General features: G+C 46.3%; 1 protein-coding gene across 2 annotated transcripts in view; it reads left to right on the top strand.

Moving 5' to 3' along the window:
* Positions 1-19473, top strand: part of DOK5 (docking protein 5) — a 42230-nt gene extending 22757 nt beyond the window's left edge. Inside the window, exons 3-9 of one of the 2 annotated variants that reach the window (XM_084271584.1) lie at positions 6941-7055; positions 7156-7275; positions 8026-8215; positions 9552-9687; positions 15518-15580; positions 15774-15894; positions 18825-19473. In XM_084271584.1, the coding sequence (XP_084127710.1) occupies positions 6941-7055; positions 7156-7275; positions 8026-8215; positions 9552-9687; positions 15518-15580; positions 15774-15894; positions 18825-18892 (813 nt within the window). In that variant the 3' untranslated portion in view covers positions 18893-19473. The remainder of the gene's footprint in view (positions 1-6940; positions 7056-7155; positions 7276-8025; positions 8216-9551; positions 9688-15517; positions 15581-15773; positions 15895-18824) is intronic. The other variant, XM_084271585.1, reaches the window with a different exon arrangement.
* The last annotated feature ends 202 nt before the right edge of the window (positions 19474-19675 follow it).

Raw genomic sequence — 19675 nt, 5'->3', positions numbered from 1 at the left:
CCACACCAACAAAAAAACAACATGGCAGAGTCTTCAAGGTGCACTACTTGTCATCTGGGTTTTTTTTTGAATAATAGTAACAGAACTTTGGTACTCAAAACATTATCTGTAAGCCCAGGGCAGTCGTTGCTGTTGTCTTGATGTACACGTGGTCAGCAGGAGCAGCTGTGGTGATAACAGCTTGATGGTGTGTAAAGGCTTTTCTGTGCTGTCACTCCTGGACTGGATGCTGCTTCTGCTGTCTCTGACAATAAAGTTAATCCTGCAAATGAGGAGCCCCGCCGGCCCCTTTAGTGTGGCAGGCATCGGCGTGTCAAACGCTTGTGCTAATGAATCGAAGGGCGAAGGCATCACGGGGCTGGTGGATGATGCTGTAAGGGGAAAACTGTGCTTGCCGATTACTGATGGGTCAGAAATGCAGCCGGTCACTTCCCAGCTGGGTTCTGAGGTGGTGCTCGAACGCTGCCGTGAGCAGCAGCAAAATCCAGAAAGATGAGGAGCCCCTGCTCGCCCTATCCATCTCAGGGAAGGTTTAATCCATCAGAAAACTGTAAAGGGTAGGAAAAAGGGAAATGATGAATGGAGCTAATTTTTCAATAGCACCTACTTCCTTCACCGAAGCGTTAAGTAGTTTCATTTGGTTGCTCTTTTTTTTTCTTTCTTTCTTTATTTATTTATTTTTTTTTCCTCTCTATGGTGAATTGAAGTGCAAATGTTACTTTGACTTACTAGTGGAAAGTCTGTCCATGGCGTTTGGCTGCTGCACCGTGGTGGTACCAGTCGCCGTGGACTGAGGCCACACAGCATGTCCTCAGCACCTTCATCCCAGTGCAGTCTTTCCTTTTCCCAGCCCAAGTCTGGGTGACTCATGGGGTTGTTGAGGTGTCTCAGTGGTCATTCTGCCCCTTTTGTTCCCACTGGAGTGACCCACATGTCATCTGCTGCTGCCTTGCACCAGAGGCTGTGGTTTGATGTCCTCTCTGCTCAGTTTAAAACAACGAAAGAAATAAGTACTCTTTTCATACAGTACTGACCTTTCAGTGCTTTTTAATCTGGCTTTTTCAACATGGAAAGGTTAAAGTGTCCTAAAATACAGGTCACCTGAGAGCAGTCTGTAGCTTATGAAGTGAGCTGGAAATTTGCATACACAAAGCAAATTGCCCACTTAATTCATCTGGTCCCGCAAGGGAGAGAAAATAATTAGGATCCAGGCTACAGAATCTGTGCAGAGAGTTACCCTTCAGGTAGCTGTCTAGTTCTCACTTGGTAAATGTAAATAATCAACCACAGATTACCATATGCTTTAATAACATAAAATTGGAGAAGGAAGAAATTCTTATTTCTCCCAGTGACTTTTGACTTTGCAGCGTGCCAGAAGGATCCTTAATATTCCCCCACAAACCCAACTAATTGCATACTGCTGACAGGAATATACTGATTCCTCGAGGGAATCTAAGTTTTAATCCGATTGTATTAATCACGCCCTGAAACAGCAGAAGTAATTTAAACAGTCTTTCTGCCTAGTTATGGAATAATCCATTTGGAAAATTGAATTGTGTAATTTGTAATTGTTTTCCAGTCTTGCTAATGCAAAACTGTATTGGTAGCAAATTAAATGTTTAAAGTATGACCACTCTGCTAATAACTGGCTGTTAAACATTTATTTTAATGAATATTATCACTTACTATGAATGAAATGTCTAGATAGAGGCTTTAAAAGATGTAAAGTAACTTCTTGGGGCATTTTGGTATCTCTTTTTGGTATACAAGGCTCGCTGTGAGTCCCTAGGGCACGTACGTGCCCTCTCACATGGACAAACACACCTGTGAGGGAAGGAGCAAGGAGAAACCAAGGCTCTGAAGCTAAATCTGGCCGTTGTTCCCAGCTTTAGTGTCCTGGAATGAGCAGAATGGGGTTCTAGTCCATGTGTGAGCAGGGAAGACCGGCAACTGATGGGTTTTCCCACTGGAGTAAAGGAGATAGGGGCATGCCCGGAGGCTTCATTCAGAGACACGGGTTTATATTTTGTAATTAATATTTAAAAACAATGCAGAGTTTTAGCATGTTATGTACATATCCAAGGTTTGCCTGTATGTATCTAAATTACTAAGGAGGACTGGGCTGGAAATGCAGCATCATCATTTTCCATTAAACGTTCCCCCGCTGTGTCCTGGGAAGTGTTTGACCTGCACTCCTCATACAGGGAGTTTTCAGGAGCCAGGACAGAAGTTTGAAGTGTTTGATTAAGATTGAAACACAAGATACTTGAAAACCACTGAATGTGGCAGTGGAGCGGGCAGAAAACACCCTTTCTTGTGCCGGTGCTGAAAGCATACCGGTGTTTGAGAGCTTGAGAGATCATCGAGTCCCACCCTCCTGCCAAAGCATGTTCCCTAGGACAGGTCACACAGGTTGGCGTCCGGACAGGTCTGGAATATCTCCAGAGAAGGAGACTCCACACACCCCTGAGCAGCCTATTCCATTGCTAATAATAATATAAATGCACATTACTTATTAATCTCAGACAAGAAAATAGACATGAATTAAATGAACCATGAAAACACTGGTTTGTCAGAGCCTGGCAGGAAGAGAGTTATTTTAAAAATGCCCAAAAACACGAGAGAGAGAGAGAGAGAGAGAGAGAGAACTTCAGCCTCAAATATTTGCAGGTGTTTGGTGCTGGCTCCTGACTCCTTGCCAAAAGCGTGGTAGAGGGATGTTAGCAGCCTGCCACTTCTTCAGTGTGAATTTGGGGCGTACGTGCCAGACAGCCTGAACCGTCTGTTGCGCCAGGAGAGCAGCAGGAAAGCTGTGGGGGCACCCAGGGAGGCGCTGGCATTCTGAAGCACCTTGCTGGGTGCCAGAATGGGTCAGACACCCAAGGGTCTGTAGGCAGCTTCTTGCTCCGGCTGAGCCTGGGCTGCAGGATTGGCTCCCTGCTTAAGCCGACCCTTCCCTTGCCGTGCTGGGGTACCTCTTAACCTCCGAAAGCTGAAGGCAACTTCAGCCGTTCAACCCCAGAAGGGAAGAGAGGGCACCTGTGTGTCCAGTGTCTTGCTGCCAGACCCAGGAATCCTGTGCCACAAGGTTGTGCCCAGGACAGAAGATGCACAGGCTGAAGCCAAGGGGCTCTTTTGCCTGCCACCACTTGTGCCGCTGACTTCAGGGAGAGTCCCTGAGTGCCAGATTTTGTCCATCTATTACTCTCCCTGTGTCTGCTAGGTCTGGTACCAAGGAAAAGCTCAGTCTGAAACCGGCTGGGAGGAGACCAGAGTGTGTGCGTATTGCTCTAGACATTTGCACTGGGGTTGGGTGGGAACTGGGGGCTACCTGCCTGTCACTCTTCAAAGGGAGATGCTTTGGTGTCAGCATTTGTGGCTCCATAGAGGCAAACACCATCAGGAAACCTTCTGATGCCCGGGCAGACTCTCAGACCGCTCTGTGAAATGCCATTACATGAGAGCAATCAAGCACAGCACAAAATCACTCAGGAGCTGCCAAATATTGTAGCAAGCATTTCTCCAACTATAAATACCCTTTCCCCCCCTCCCAGTTCAGAGCTAAAACATGAGTTACAAAGGATTCGATGATCAGTGAAATGAGTGACACAATACTATTGATTTCAGTGTTTCTCCAAGATACCACCCAAGGGGTGAATTCCCCTACTATGTTACTTGACCAGGCTGTGAGCCAGGGCTCTGGGGGATGTTTTTGGGACACAGCTGCTGTGATTGCAGTGCAGGCACTCACACAGGGCACAGGGTGACTTACACTGGGTCCCTGTCTTGTCCCTCCTCCCATCATATAGCGTTCAGGGGTGGGGGCAAAGTGGCGAGGCAGGGGCTTAGGAAAGGGCTTTATAATGCATGAAAGAAAATGATCCTTTTGAGTTAAGTAGTTTGTCTTCACCCCATCTCCATACCCTCTTTCCTTCCTCCCTTCCCTGTACACCCATACTGCAGAACCAGGGAAAAGCCCATCAGGATCAGTTGCCCTTGCACTAGCGCCCAGGTAAGCAGCACACTCGTGTGCTCTCCATCTTCATCCTCCCATGTTGGCTTAGAGAGGTGAATAAACTGCTGGTTGATACCTCAGGAAAGCAAACAAGAGCACTGTGAATACTGGGAAGACAACACAGAGAAAGATAAATAATGTTGTAGATGATCTGTGTTGTCGTCTTTGTGACACCGTGTGCTCAGGAGGAGCACGGTAATAAAAAGGAATTGTGGGGGAAGGTATATCCAAATGAAAACAGATTTTTCTGCTCAGAAGGACAAACTTTAGGATTTCAAGCATGAGCTGACTCTTGTAAAATCTCTATTGGAACACATTACTCTGCATTTGAGATTACAGAGAAATACTTTACTGCGGTAACTAACTGGCTTTGGAGAGGAGTTTATGAGAAGAAGAAATATATTGCTGTTCTTAGCTCCAGGACTCCAGTGTCTTTATATTCATGCTTTTTGCTTATTTAGCTGTTTCTGAAGGGGAACATGGGAGTTGTGAGTTACACTGTCATGAGACCAGGTCACCCCGCACCATCCGACACCCTGAGTTTTGCATGGCTCCGTCCAGCCCACTGTGGGGACTGTCAGGGGGGAGGAGAAGTGAGGTCTCTGTGCTGGGCCAGAGGATGAAGGAGGAGCTGCCTTGGAAGTTTTGGTAAATCATGTCTCGACTGGGAGGCCTAAAGAAAGAAGGTCGCACTACCTGGCTGCGGCTGCTAGGTGTGAGGAAATGGGTGATGGAACTCTGTACCGGGGTGCAGAGACCTCAGAAGCTCAGGCAGGGGATCAGGCTGTGCTTGCAGCCCTGATGAGATTAAAACCTGACAGTGTAGGGGGTAAAGTGTGGTCATGGGGATGCTGGGAGTGGTGAAGGTGAGATGTAGAAGGTCGATGGCTAGTATAACCCGTTCCTGATCTCACTGAACCCTGTCACAGCATCCTCAGAATTCATTGTGGCAGAGACAGCTGCCGGGCTGTCCAGCAGCAGGAGTGTGATGTGCCTGATGTTAAGAAATGAGTTTTCCATCTGGACAAACCCTAGATAGCTAAACGGTTCTTCACCAACATGAATGGCTGTGTTCTGCTTCCACTGACTCTTGTACTCATAGGTGCAAAGCTCCCTCAGCACGTGCAGAAGATGTACACGTGCTCTGTACAGCCATCCAGGCAGTCACTGCCCTGAATGAAAAAGTCTGACACTTTTTCTTTTTCCCCCTCTTGCATTTGAATCTTCTCTTGGCACATGAGAAAAATAGATGAGAGTTAAACTTGGCAGCTGGCAATTTGTGCTTGACCTGTCATGTGCTGAGCACGATGGGAATCGGTTCTGACAGATTTGTCATATTTAACAATGAGTTTGTCGGTGTCTAGTTAGCAGCAGGGGATGTGCTTCCATCGCAGGGCTTCCTGGAAGAGTAAAAAAAAAAAGCTCATACAAAACTAAGCACAATTAGGAAGTCTTGGTTTTGACACTTCTCAAAATTTTGAACCTGGAAGGTAGAAAAACCCGAGTCCTACATTTGGCAGTAGTACAGAAGGTTTGGTGTGTGTGGTCCCCATGTGTGTTCTTTCCATTGTTTCCTTCTGCTACTGCCCAGAGAATGAATTTCTGGATATTGGACCTATTGTTCCTATTTTTGGGAGACGTTGCCCACCAAGTGCTCTTTGCTCCTTCTGTTCACACAGGATTACCTATTCAGGGGTCTTGCCTGGAGACATGACGTTCTGGGGGTTGTCCCTTGATAGAAGCAGCAATAAATTGGCGTCAGTAAAGTGACAGAGGGCTGGAGGGCTGGATGCAGTGGGTGTGCTGGTGAACCCAGGATGCTTTACAGCAACGGATTCTGTTGCTGGACCCTGAAACACTGATAACTCTTCATACTTCCCCAGCAAGAGAATTGCTGCATTTCTTTGTTTAGCACTGACACAGTTTGACATGAGACTGTTCCACAAAACTAACAAGACTGACGTGGTGACACTGTTAGGCTGTGCGGCTTTGGGAGCATCCCTCTTAAATCCCCCTTCTTTCCCTCTCTCTTCAACCCCTACCACATCAAAGAACCAGCGAAATGTCTTCTGATAATGAGTATTTAAACATAACCTGCTCATTCCCTGTTTGGGTGTTAGCCTCTGTATTGAGAGGAGTTTAAATGATGAAGAGTTCCTCCTTGGTCGAGTTGAGGAGTGTTACTTAGGTTGTGAGGGTGAAACGTGAATGCTAGAGATGTGAGGCAATTGTAGTATGTGTTTGCTGGAGCCATGTAGAAGGTAACAGATACATGTTTATTTTTTTGGCCTGAAAACTAACTTCCCAATCAGTTGTTGGCAACCAAGCAACAGAAAGCTGTGTTTACAGGTCTGTGAGTCTTCAAAGCTAAAAAGCTTTCTAATAACTAAAACTGTGACTTTTTTTTAAGTGGACCATTCTAACAAACCCTAAACCTTCCACCAGAAAATACTTTTTAGAGCAGCTTTTCACCATTCTTAGAGTCTTGTTCTGCACAATGAAAACTGTACTGATCTGGACTTGCCCCTTCGAATGGGTGAAGCCTTTAGATTTTGGCCTCTCTCTGCTTCTGTTACATCAGGTTGGTCTTTCTTGTGTCCTTGCAGTCAATATTTCTCAAGCTGGAGTGAGCTTTGGTTCTACCTGCCCCTTGGCTAAAATGGTGGTTGTAGATGGTGATGCACTGAAGCTCAGAGAGAGCTGGAGGATGTGGCTGCTTCATCATCTGGGGTCTAAGGTGAATTGTGTCAAGGCTGGATTTCTTGAAGAGCGATCATAGACACATTCATACTCTCTCTCCTTTCCTCTGCTCTTTGCAACCTGCTATAATTCTTTCCTCTCCTTCCCCAGTCAATAACAGATATATGTCTTTTCAAGCTCCTAATTAAAACTCCAAACTGTGGGTTTGGTTTTATTTTTTTCCAGGTCACAGAGCTCAATAACGTGAAGAACATATTGCGACTGCCGAAAAGCACCAAGAAGCACGCGGTTGGGATTTATTTTAGTGATGACACATCCAAAACCTTTGCTTGTGAGTCAGGTGGGTAAACTGGCAACGTGCATTGCGAGACATAAGAGCATTAATTGTGGAATTATAAACGTGTTTTACCTACACACAGATTTTCTGGGCATTTATACAGAGCTTGAGGCAGATGAGTGGTGCAAGGTGCTGCAGATGGAGTGTCTTGGGACACGGATTAATGACATTAGCCTTGGAGAGCCTGACTTGTTGGCATCTGGAGTAGAGAGGGAGCAGAGTGGTAGGTACACAAATGTTGATCTTCTAAAATCCTTAATTCTATTATTTTAAAGTCTTTTGGAAGATGCATATCAATATGAGAAATAAATTGGAGTAAAATCATTTTTCCAAGCCCCCCTTCCAGTTTGTGGGGTGGGTTTTGTTTGCTTGGAGGGGTTTCTTGCTTGCTTTGTTTTTTTTTTTCCTTTAATCCCTAGCAGTGATAATAAGTGAGGTAACTGGGAACATTTGGGAACAGCACTTTTCTTTCTCAGACAAGTTAGCTGCTCGTGGAGCTGGGGACTATCTTTTGTTGTGTGGTTTCTGTACAATGGTTACAGTCTATGACCGAGGCTCTTTGGCAGCACTGTAAAGCAAATAATAAATAATGGGAATTGCATGCAAAACCTGAGCCCATGGCTACTTCACTTTCCTATGCAAATGAACTAATTCCATGCATAAATGCAGTCGCTCTGTATTTATTCGTGCACACAGTTTTATTAATTGTTTGCAAATGTCAGGATTATGGGGGCACAGCTCTCACCAGTGTCTGGGTGCACGCACAAATATTTGGTGCCTTTCGAGTGCAGGGTTCTGACTGCCCTGAACATGGAGTTCATTGGGTTACTGGAAGGAATTGAGACTGGTTTTGAATTATTTGTTCTAAGTGGAAATAAGATCTTGTATTAGAGATGGAAAATAGCAAATTCCTTTGATGTCTTGCACATTTAATGGGCAGGGATTTTAGACTAACCTTTTGTTTTTCTCCCAGAGAGATTCAATGTGTATTTGATGCCATCCCCTAATTTAGATGTGCATGGGGAATGTACCTTGCAGATAACATTTGAGAATATCTGTCTTTGGGACATCCAGAATCCCAGAGTAAAACTCATCTCTTGGCCATTAAGTGCCCTCCGACGCTACGGGCGGGACCCATCTTGGTTCACCTTTGAAGCAGGGAGGTAGGTGTGTGTTTGCCGCGTTGCGTTGCTTTCCTGGGTGGTGCTGGGTGGTGCTCTGGACCCCTTGCAAAGGTGGTTGAAGGACACGAGAGCTTGTTTTCAGACTAGAGGTTAGTCTGTACCCTCTGCTAAAAAAAAAAAGAATTTAAAAGAAGGTTGAAAACAAATATAAAAGCTAAAAAAATCCCTCTTAATCCCTGGTTGCAGCCTGAATGGAAGCAGTTGCCAAATAAAATGCCTGAGGGCAGGGGTGGGAGAGTTGGGGTGTCCCTGGGGTTGCAGGGTGGAGGCTGGCAGCGTAGGTTGCTCTGGAGTAAAGCTGAGTGTGAGCCAGGGGCTTGGATGGACATGTCTGAGAAGAAGGGATGAGCATAATTCTGGGGTCTGTGGGATGTGGGCCTTTGGGTGCAGAGTCGTGTGGAGGTGGAAGTTGAGAGCAGTGAGTGCCACGCTGTTTCCCAAAAGCAAACTGAAATACTGGAGAAGAGGCTTCTGCTCTCCCCTGATTATATTCCTGTTTTCCTTCTGCTGGACCAGTGGATTTATAAGAAATTGGAATGCAATTCCTTGGCTTAGAGCTGCTCTTCTGTATTGCTCCCTGCAGCTCAGTCTCAGTGAGCCCAAGTCTTTGTGTGGCTGAGGTTGGAGCTCTTGTTTATTAAGCTAAACTATCGAGCCCTTTCTAAAGGATGCGAATGCATTACTTTAGACAGGCACATTAAAGAATTACAATAGTAAAAGGGACACAGATCATACAATTAACTTATCTGGAAAGGGAAGAGGCGTTTAAATGTTTATCCTCCCCATTACTGCAGAATTTAGTCCTCTGGGGTGGGGAAGGATACGTTCTTATTTAGCTGGTCATGCATTAGCCGTGATAAGACAGTGCAGCTGGGATGCTGAGGATACGTATTTATTGCTTCAAGTGGAAGATAAAACTCCACAAAACTAATTAAAGGTAGTGTTAAAAGTTTGAAAAGGGCAGACAAATTAATCTGACCTGGCACAGATTCTAGATGGGGTCTAAATATTAAAAATCTGGGTCTTGCGCATGAAGTCTCTGGAGCTTAAGCACTGAGGACAGATCAGTGGTACTTGGCTGAGTCCCTGTTTAGCGAGAGCAGTACAAATACAGACTAAAATAGACTGAACTAGGGCTGGTAAGACCTGTACCTAAAGACTTTTAGATAACTTTGTTCTGTATTTCAACAGCCTTTGTTTTCTTATGGCTTGTCTGAGAGCATCTCCAGAGCAGCATGGGCAACTTTTGCACGTTCATGGGGATCTGTTAACTTAAACCTCACCCTTGGATCCCCCCCTGTGCTTGCTTTGGCAGGATGTGTGACACAGGAGAAGGACTGTTCATCTTTCAGACCAGAGATGGGGAAGCCATCTATCAGAAGGTTCACTCAGCTGCTTTGGCCATAGCAGAACAACATGAGCGCTTGCTGCAGAGTGTGAAGAATTCAATGGTATGGCTGCTCCTTAAGCTTGTTACTTGGCACTGGGTACCAACAGACAATAGGTTTCTCCAATGTGACTTTAGATGTGACTATCTCACAGATAGTGAGCAAGTTTCCTACTGCTTTTATGAAGTTCTGCTGGATTTTAATATTTAGGGCAGTGTCTGTAACCTTTCAAGAATTGAAAGAACAGAGAAACTTACAGTCCTTGGTTTTGGTGTTTGCAAAGCTATTGATAAGTGTGAATTAATACAGAGACCATAAGCTCCTGTCAGTGCAGGTTCGCATTGGGTCCCTTTGATTAATCAGCCTCACGAGTTTGTTTGGAAGCATTTCTCATCAATCTATTTGCAAAATGTTGTGGCTCATGCTCAGTTTTCCCTTTGCTAATTGATGTCTGCACTCCGGGGATGATTTGGAAAGAGTCATATGGTTCAGATGAAACTGTGGGGGAGGACTAGATGTTTGTCTGGTGTCTCAGTGAATGTCTGTTTTCCACAAGTGCTTTTGGTGTCTAAAACTTGTTTTATGACACACATGACTGGTAGGAAATAGTGTAAGGTCTAAAACTAGCATATGGATTGAGAACAGGCAGCGTGGCTTCTCCAAAAGCATGATGTCTGAGGAAGGCAGTTTGATGGCACTTGCACCTAATGTGTTCCAGGGCCTTGCCAGCTTTTCTCTTTTTTAAATAAAACCTGTGGAGTGAAAAGGTTCTGTTCACCCCATATCACACTTGATCTTTACATCCCAAGACTCACAGGCTGGCTTTGAGAGTAAAATCAGTATCCTGAAGATAGCAGGCCTGCTGAAATGCCTTACGTTCCCAGTATGGACATCTGTGGAAGAGCCTGGCTATAAACCTCATCCTTGTTCCAGGCAGTAGCCGTTGGTTTATGTAATCTGCAGACTTCTGTCTTCCCCATATTCTATGCATGAGCACTGCTGTTATCCACATCTAATCATTTCAGTAATTCTTGGTTTTAGGGGTGAGTTGTAGTGATGAATTACCCCAGTATTAACTGTATGACCCACCTGGAATGAAACAGAAAATGCCATTCCTGCTTCTGAAAACTTAAGAATGAGAGTGGATGTTGAGGGAATGAGGAAGGGAACAAATTGTCATAAATACTTGTGTTTCTTTTATTCTTCCGCTTTCTTGGACTTCAGACAGAACGGAAGCCAAATGCGTGACAGGGAAGTTATTTATCTTAGTAACAGTCCAATGAAGAGGAGAAATAAGGATGAGAGGAGCAATAGGAAACACTTCCCAGTGTCCCAGCCAGTCTTAGGGACTGGATAAGTGAGTGCTTCAACTGAGCACACAGGTGGATGAGTAATTCTGTCGTTTGTGGAGCAGGTGGGATAACTGAAATGGGAAAGGGAGGAAAATTTGAGTCTGTTTCTAGCATTATGGGTCATGCAATGTCTTTACTTTCAACAGGAAAAAGGCTCGTTAGTGTTGTATTCATGGATGTATTTATTTCACACTAGTGTAGTGTGATATACCAGTTTTCAGTTGAAGTTACTCTGTTAACTTCTGGCTGGTTTCATTATGGTGTGGCCACTTCTGTAAAGCCCATGGGACACTGCTGTGTGTCTGAGGATGAAGTCCCAGCCTGGAGCCTTTCTCAGACAGTCTCTGTCCTGTGTCTTAACTATATTAATCAGATTAAAATTAACCTAGGCTAAGTCAGCATAACAAGCAAGCATTTGTAGCACACTGGGATCAGAAGTGATCGAGTAACCTGTTGAGAGCATAACTTCGCTTTCAGAAAGCAGAGGTAAGCTCAGTAATGACAGTGAATGGGCTTCCAGGCAGCTTCGTGCTTGGTGGTTTTACATCTATGTAATAGCATCTTTAATAGATGATGCCTGATGCTGTGCTGTAAAATTTCCATCTTACAAGTGCCAGTAGACTCACCAGATGCACAGTTGCTATAGATTTCAATAGAGAGCAGCTGCACAACCACTAAAAGCTTTTTCATGAACACTGCGTCCAACCACAACCCCTAAATCTAATTTTATAGACCTTGGAGTGCTAAGTGGGGGAGAAGAACGTGTTCCTGGCTACCCAAAAGTCTTGTAATTTAGTAGCAGAATGTAATTGTTTCCGATGTGTCCATATGCCCCCGAATATGAGGTGCCTGAGTCTGCCGTAGAAACGTTGTCTGGTTCCAAAAGACTCAGTGAGGCTTGATGGCTTCCCCGTGGTTCAGGGGTAGTCAGATTTAGGAGTTTAGGCAGGGGATCATTATATTGGTGTAGAACTCTGGTGGCTTATTTTGCTGATTACAAGATATTTGTAAAATACATCTCTGTTCAGATCGATCGATTTTCCCCAGTATTTTCTCCTGCTTCTGGATGCTTCAATGAGGAGCTCATCTGAGATGCTTGCACTTCATGCTCAGCTGTCTATATTGCTTCTATCTCCTGGAATTATTGACCCTGCGTGAATTTTCATATTGGTGAAGCTCGAGCTGTTATTTACAGAAAGGGCAAATTAAGGTAGAAAGTAGGAGATGGTGACACTGAGAGATTAAGTCTATGCTGAATGTTGTCTGTTTGCTCCTGTGATCCTGACCACTGCTATGCCAGTGAAGTGATTATCCCAGCCTGAGGGGATGATGGTGTTAAGCTACCTGAGGGCTCCTAGGACCTGTGGAAAAAGAAGGGGAAAAAAAAGAGTTGAATGTCCTATGCTGATAGAGCGAAATAAAGCTGCCAAGTACTGTTGTGAACGTGGGCTATAATGTGTCTGTCACCTCCCTAGCAGTCATTCTCTTTATATTACAGCATGTTGGTTCAGTTCGTGACTATAACTGGCTCTGGCTCTTGAAATGCACGTGGAAAATTGATGTGATGGTGGTTCCTGGGCTGGGAGCCTCCCCCTGACACTTCTGGTAATGTGCTGCTGATGCTGGTCTGAGCATATGCTGACCAGAGCCTGTGATGCTTCCTCAAGTGGGTTTCATTTATTTTCCTTCCCAGTGACTGCAAAGATCTCTCCCTTTTCTCTCTGAGAGGGATGAAAGAGCTGGCTTTGCTTAGCGAGGCGTGGAGCCTTTCTGGCCATTTGGGTAACTCATCTCACCCAACTGGCTCTTTCCTTTCGCTTCTGCGCTGCCAGACAATGGAAAGAAAAATCTCCATTCAAGTTATATTTCTGTGAGTGTGTGGTTGCCATGAAAACTGTCACAGGGAGCAGTGCTGTGACTTGACTGCTGTCATTTATGCCCATTCTCACGTCAGGTTGCTTTAAAAAAGAAAAGACATTACAACTTGACATCTCGCTGAAGTAGTAACGAGGAACTTCCCAGGGGAAGGTCTATCAGCCCGTTCACCAGCAGCCTTCCCTGACTCTTACTCCCCTCTTGCTTTGCACTACAACCCTCTGAAGTGCAAGCATCCCAGCTGGAGCCTGCTGTCACCTCTGGATGTTTCCATAGGGATCCATAATTTAGTCTTGGTGCTTATTTTGAAATAAGAGAAGAATATTGAGAATTAATGTGAGATGGATAGTATGCAAATGTCAGTGGTACAGAAGTTCCCTCTGATTCCTGGGGCTGTTTTTATTTAGTTCACCATTCTGTAGTTCTGCTGTAATGAGTGTAGCAAGTGTTTCTTAAGCAGTTCTTGTTCTAGTGGAGTGTGATTGATCACGTAGATTTGCTTCATTGAGAAGAAAATTCCCTCCCAAACACACTGAGCGCAATCTTCTCTAACTGGTGCTCCCAAGACCGAGGTTTACTTGGTGCAAGTTGTTCTGCAAAATGTTTGGACATTTCATTGTCCTGCCTGAGGAACCAACTGAACTGGGCAAATGTTAAATCTTACTTTTTCTCCTCCTTTTCCTTCTCCCTTCTCCTTCTCCCTTCTCCTTCTCTCCTGGAGCCATGTCACACCTGGCTTGAGGCAGTGTTGCCAAGAGTGTGCTTTCAAGTGCAATAATTGGTTTGGGTTTCACTTGGTTTTGGTGTTTTGATGTTTAATTTATATAGCAGACAGTGCCTCTCATGCAAGTTTTTCTTGCATCTCCACTGCTTCTTTTGTTTAAGCATGGCTTACCTTCATCCTTGCCACACATGCAGGCAAGAACTGGTCTGGGGATCCCGATCTCCTTTCAGGTGTCAGCATCCTTTTCCCTTGGGCAGAAGAAGGCAAGAGGCTGCAGATTCGGCACCCTCAGGCTGATAAATTACTGTATATTAACACAGAACAACACCGTTGTGTCAGCGATGCGTGATGCCGTGTGTCCTGCCAGGCACTCTGCTCACAGCCTTCTGCTCACACATACTCCAGCACACCAATTCTGAGTGCTTTCGACCTGCTCGCGGTGCCAGCTGCTTCTGCAGCATAAAGCCAGGTCATTACCAAGTCATTCCTACTCTTTTCATTGCCACAGAGATACAGTAGGTTAATTGTGTGAACGATATCAATCATCATTAAAGCTGCCTTTGCTCGCAGTCTGAGGTGTGTTGATGAACTGCTGTGAATTCAGGACATACCACAGTAATTCTTATCTCCATCTGTGGGGTTTGTAATGTGTACCCCCACTGACTGAGTTCAGGAGGGACAGCCTTTTTTTCCCTCTGTCTTTCTCTAATCTTTCTCTAGCTGTGTCTTTCTTTCTCCCAAGATACTCAGTTGGCTTTGCCCACTCCTCCTAACAGCCCAACTCTTGCTCAAACAAGAGCCATAGCTTGCCACCCAACCCGCCAACAAATGGAACCACCAAAAAAACCTCTCTCCAGCTAGGAGACTCCATCCTCCCAATGCTCTGCTGATTTTTATTCCCAGTAAAAGACCCAGCATTATTTGTTTCCATGGCGCCAAGATGCGTGTGATGACATCGCAGAGGGTGTTGGGGGCTTTTGGGAAGGAGCTGTAATGAATAGGCTGTGGGTGGGACAGCGCGGGGTGTGGTGATTCACATCCAGCTGACAGGGAGGTGGGTGTTTTATAGGCCAGGAGTTGATCTGGGTTTGGTTTTGTGTTTGCATCACGTCACAGACATGACGCTCACTGTACAGAGAGGAGGCTGAAGGTAGATGGCACCTCTAAATGACTGGGAAATGGGACTCTTTGAACACTGCCAGCCCTCACCTCTATTCTGTGCTTCCTTTGCCTGCTTGGTGTTGCTCCAAACTATGCTGACCTGCCTGTGAAAGGTTCTTTCTCCTCAGGTTTTGTGAAACTCAAATGTAAAATATGCTCTGTTTATAAAAAGCTCTCTCTGTAAACGAGAAGAGTTAAGTGCAGCCTCAGTATGTTTGAACTGATGTTTTCCTGAGCTTTGGGAGGAGCGTTTTTAGCTGTGCTGTGAAGCTGGTGATAAAACCCAAATTATTTTTAGCAGTTTGCACATAGATCTTACTGATTTAATTGGGAAAAAGTGCCTTAAAATAGTCAGTTGTCATGTATTCATGTGTTAAGTATAGTACCACTGAGAAGGGGCTGTGACTATGTACAAAAAGGCCCTGTGTGGGAGATGGGGCTTCCAGCAGTGCACTGCAGCCCCTGTGCTCTGCCCTCAGCTTACCTGGACATGCTGCTCAGTCAGGGAACCTACTGAAGGATGCAGTTATCTCCCATCGAACTCCTGTGCCATCCGGCTGGCATGTTCCTCAGCTGTAGGAGAGGGGAGAGGAATAGAAAATGCTTCAAAACTAACAACTTGTGTGAAACATCTCCAGTCAGGTTCTCGGTGTGCTGAGGCTTTATTTAGCATTGGGAAGTGTCTTTGCTTTGCTGGGAAGACCCTCTGATGGCTTCATGGCTAAAGAGGGAACACGCCAGCACTCTCCTACCTTCTGCTGATCCCCGGTTTCTGTTTCAGCTGCTTGAGCTACAAGTCCCCTCAGGGGAAGCGGTGCTAGCCCAGGACCAGGGGAGCACCAAGGTGAGCTTTGGTGTGCATCGGCAGCGTGGCCTCCTAACCCGAGTGGTGTGTGCCCATGGAGAGTAACCCCTGAGTTAGCTGCTGCTGCTTGTGCCAAGTGTGTGGATGGAGGGAGGGAGAGGCTGTGCTGGCTCTCAGCAGTGGTCATGCTGTTCTCAAGCCATCCCCTTCACATCAGTTTACTGCTTTGCAGCTTCAGATGAAAATGAGCGAGCGAGCCGTGTCCCTCAGCACCATGGTGCCCTTGCCCCGCAGTGCCTACTGGCAGCACATCACACGACAGCACAGCACTGGCCAGCTCTACGGTCTGCAAGGTAAGGGGCTGGGGTGGACGGAGTCGGTGTGCGAGTCGACCATGACATTGTTGAAGCGTTTCAGTACCCATCATCTTGTTGACAGCTGATGATGGGTCTGAGCCCGCTGCCACTGCTGCCAGGTCAAAGGGGAGAAGGGTGCATCCCACCCTAAGGTGGAAAACTGGACAGAGGGGTTGGAACATAGGAAGATCCGCACCAATATGTGGAAGAACTTTTTCACAATGAGGGTGACAGAGCCCTGGGACAGGCTGCCCAGGGGGGTTGTGGAATCTCCTTCTTTGGAGATATTCAAGACCCATCTGGATGCTGACCTGTGCGACCTGTCCTAGGGACCCTGCTTTGGCAGGGGGTTGGACTCAATGAGTTCTGGAGGTCCCTTCCAACCCCTATGATCCTGTGATTCTGTGATTCACCAGGAGATGCTCTTACTTCCCATCCCAGAGGGATCATTCCTTTGACAAGTTTTCTGATCACTTTTAGGTAAATGAAGAGAAATTACTGTTAGGGTAGTCAAAGTTACCAAGGTTGCCCAGTCCCTCCTGCTATGAAACTCTTTTAATGGCACCCCATGTTTTGCCAGACCTAAAACCGTTTGTCTCCCCTCTCCTTTGGGTGCTGCCTCACGCTAAGGATGATGCAGTCTTCGCTGTTCCCCTTGTGTACTTGCTGACATTCAGCCAAAACAACCGTGTCCTGGAACCCAGCTGAATTAGGGAAAGTAACAGGAAATCCCCACAATAAGTAGTTCTAGAAAACTGGTGTGATGCAGCGTCGGTGCTTCAGTGGGGCCTGAAGATGGGCAGATGTTTTCTCCAGCCCCCCCTTGCTGTCACCCCAGGGGCAGCTCGGCCCCCTCCCCTCTTCCTGAAATCCTCCCCAGGCTGCGGAGAGCTGCGGAGAGGGACGGGGGAGGACGGGACGAAGGGTGTTGTCACCGTACCCGGATGTCTCCGCACCCGGCTGTCCCTCCGTGGTCACCAAGGGACATCTAGCGGTCACTGCGCGCAGGGGTGCGGAGGCGGTGGCTCTCGGCAGCGCGATGAGCAGCCGCTACCCCGGTCTTGCAGAGGGTGCCCCAAAACTGCGCTTAGAAAAGTCTCCCGAGACAGGGGAGCTGCAGCACCTCACACACACACTGATGGGGCTTCATGCCCGGCTTTCCCAGAGCATCTCTGGTGCAGGAGCTGGAGGCACTCAGTACCCCTGAGGAGCTGGCCCAAAGTCAGCATCTCTGTAGCCAGGTGTGTTTTTAGAATTAAGACCCAAGCGACCAACCGACCCACCCGTTTGTATTTCAACACATGCTCTGCCCCTCGAAGCTGCGTGTGTTGGCTGAGTTGGCGTTTGCACAGGAGTTGGTGATGAGTTGTGAGGTCAGGATGGGGGTTTGTTCCCAAGAGCCGTCAGGAAACTGGATAAACACGTATTTGGTAGAAGGAGCCTTTATTTTCACAGCATACCAAATAGCAGCCTAGCTGGATGACACACTTGGATGATGAAGATGGACTGAAGCTGGTTCCTTCTCCACAGGGCATTAGAAAGCGAAGCTCAGCTTGGCCATCAGGGTACGGGATGGGTCGCTGGCAGGGCTTCCCAGCACTGACAGGGAGGTGCTATTTACCAGCATCAAGAGTTCAGGAATCCCTAAACAGATATTTTAGAATATCCTGGTTTGGAAAACTTCCAGAGTCTCTCTGGGTTGGTTTTTTTTTTTTTTTTGGCTTTTGTTTCCTTTTTTCCTCCTCTTGGATACTAGGACTTTCTGAAGGAACGACCTGTGGCAGATATTTATGCCCTAGCTAACCAGCTGTGGTTCACAACTGCCAGTGCTTCCAGCCCTGACGTGTGCAGCCGTGTCCCACCCTGCTCCTCTCACTTCCAGCAAATCACTAAAGCCAGTATTTCCCCTGATTTCCTCTTGTGAACACTAGAGGGGGCAGGCAGCACATAAAAAGCCCCAGCGAAGCCCCGCAGATGTTCCGGCGAGGGGGGGGGGCTGAGTGGTGAAAGCAGCCCCTGGGCGCCCCTTCAAATCCCCCCTATTAAAGGAGGAGATGGGTAGATGCTGGCGATGGCAGCCCGTGGCACACGGGAACTGGGATGCTGGCAGCCCCCTGCCCCAAGCAGTGGGTTGCACTCACCGTGCTTTGCCGTGGAGGGCTTTATTAGAACAATAATTCAGCATTGAGTTGACACAAGATAAAGGGTCTGTTATGGGTCCAAACCGCTTGTTTTATATTTAGAAAAATAGCTTGCTTGGTAAACTGGGATCCTAGGGGATTGTCGTTGGGAGAAAGGGGTAAAAGTCTTTGTTAAACAAGTGAGCCGTGCAGCCAGCATCGTAGCTGGGAAAGACAACCTTGTGTCATTCTGCAGTTGGGGCTAGTGCTTCAGTGGTACCCCAAGCACCTCTTGTTAGAGTGGGCTCCCGAAATCTTGACTGGGCTCCCAAAATCTTGAAATGCTTCAATTGCTACTGGGAAAGGATATATGAAAGAAATGTTACCCTGAGTTGTGAAATTCCGTATGTATGAAGCAGTGTTTTGCTCAGTTGGTGGTAGAGGCACCTGAAAACTTGTATGCAAAAAATATTCTTCTGTCAAAGTTGGAATTTATGGTTTCTGAATAGGCCCTGGTCCTCTTTTCTAAAGGACAGAAAAGGACCGATGCTGATGCTGTGAACTGAGGTGTGTATTGCGTTTAGAAGGCAAAGTCAGAGCTCTTTGTACTACCTTCTGTTCTGAAGGAACTGGGAAAGAAAATTGGAGTGGAGGTGTTTCTGAGATGGAGCAGCAGATTAAGCAGGGGTGGGTTTAATTGGAAGGCTGTATGTAACTGTAGTTCACACAGTTCTTTATAAAATGCTGAATAAGGTGCCTGTGTCTCACTGAGTGTTGTTCTGTCTCTTTGCATCTCCCTGGGTGAAGATGTCTCTAGCCCCGTGAAGCTCCATCGCACAGACACTTTTCCAACCTACAGGTCAGACCATCGATAAAGGACTGTAAAGAACTTTACAAACTCTTTGTCTTCTGACAAACTGCCCCAGTGGATGATGGTGGTGATGACAAGCAAGGATGGAAGCATGGCAGAGTCAAGGTTGGATGTAAAACCACTTGCAATACAAAGGGTTTTTTTAAACTTTGCCAAAAGCGAAAACTATTCTGTAGATATCGGGGAGGGGATCGAAACCAACAAACCCTCCAGTGTTTTATATCACATGGCTGGACAGAGATGAAATCCCTCCCTAAATATTTCCAAATGTTTTTGTATGATAGGTATGTTGTAAATACACGAGACTTCCCTGCTGTCGTGTGGGTCTCTCTTGTTTCTTCCAGCAGCGTGCTCGCTGATGGCAGCTGTGTCTCCTCGGTTGTGGTAGTGCTTCTCTTGGGTTACTTGCTTTATGTTAGCCTAATCCTTGACCTTTGAAACGTGGCCAGTTTTAAGCAGCTATTGGATACAATTTTTCCTGTTTGAAGCCTGATAAAGACTTGACTTATTTCTTTTGAAAGCACCCTATCTTCTATTCCTGTATTTATTTCCATCTCTGTAACTGTTTAAAATAATAATAATAAAAAAAAGTCCCACTTAATTCATGGTACAGTGCTTTTTGTGGCTGCTGTTGGCTCATGGACAACTGCAGACGAGAGCTGTGATGGCCTAAGTGCTGCGAAGCACCCTGCTTGGCGAGGAGTAATTAAATGGTTTTGTTAACAAGCTCTGAGTACAAGTGCCTTGTCAGGTTGCAAGTCAGACTGATCGTCTCCTTGCTCCTGCT

The sequence above is a fragment of the Gallinula chloropus genome, assembly GCF_964237585.1.
Source record: "Gallinula chloropus genome assembly, chromosome: 16".
In the NCBI taxonomy this organism is placed as follows: Eukaryota; Metazoa; Chordata; class Aves; order Gruiformes; family Rallidae; genus Gallinula; species Gallinula chloropus.
The sequence above is the reverse complement of the archived record's forward strand: the minus strand, read 5'-3'. Positions and strand labels throughout refer to the sequence as shown.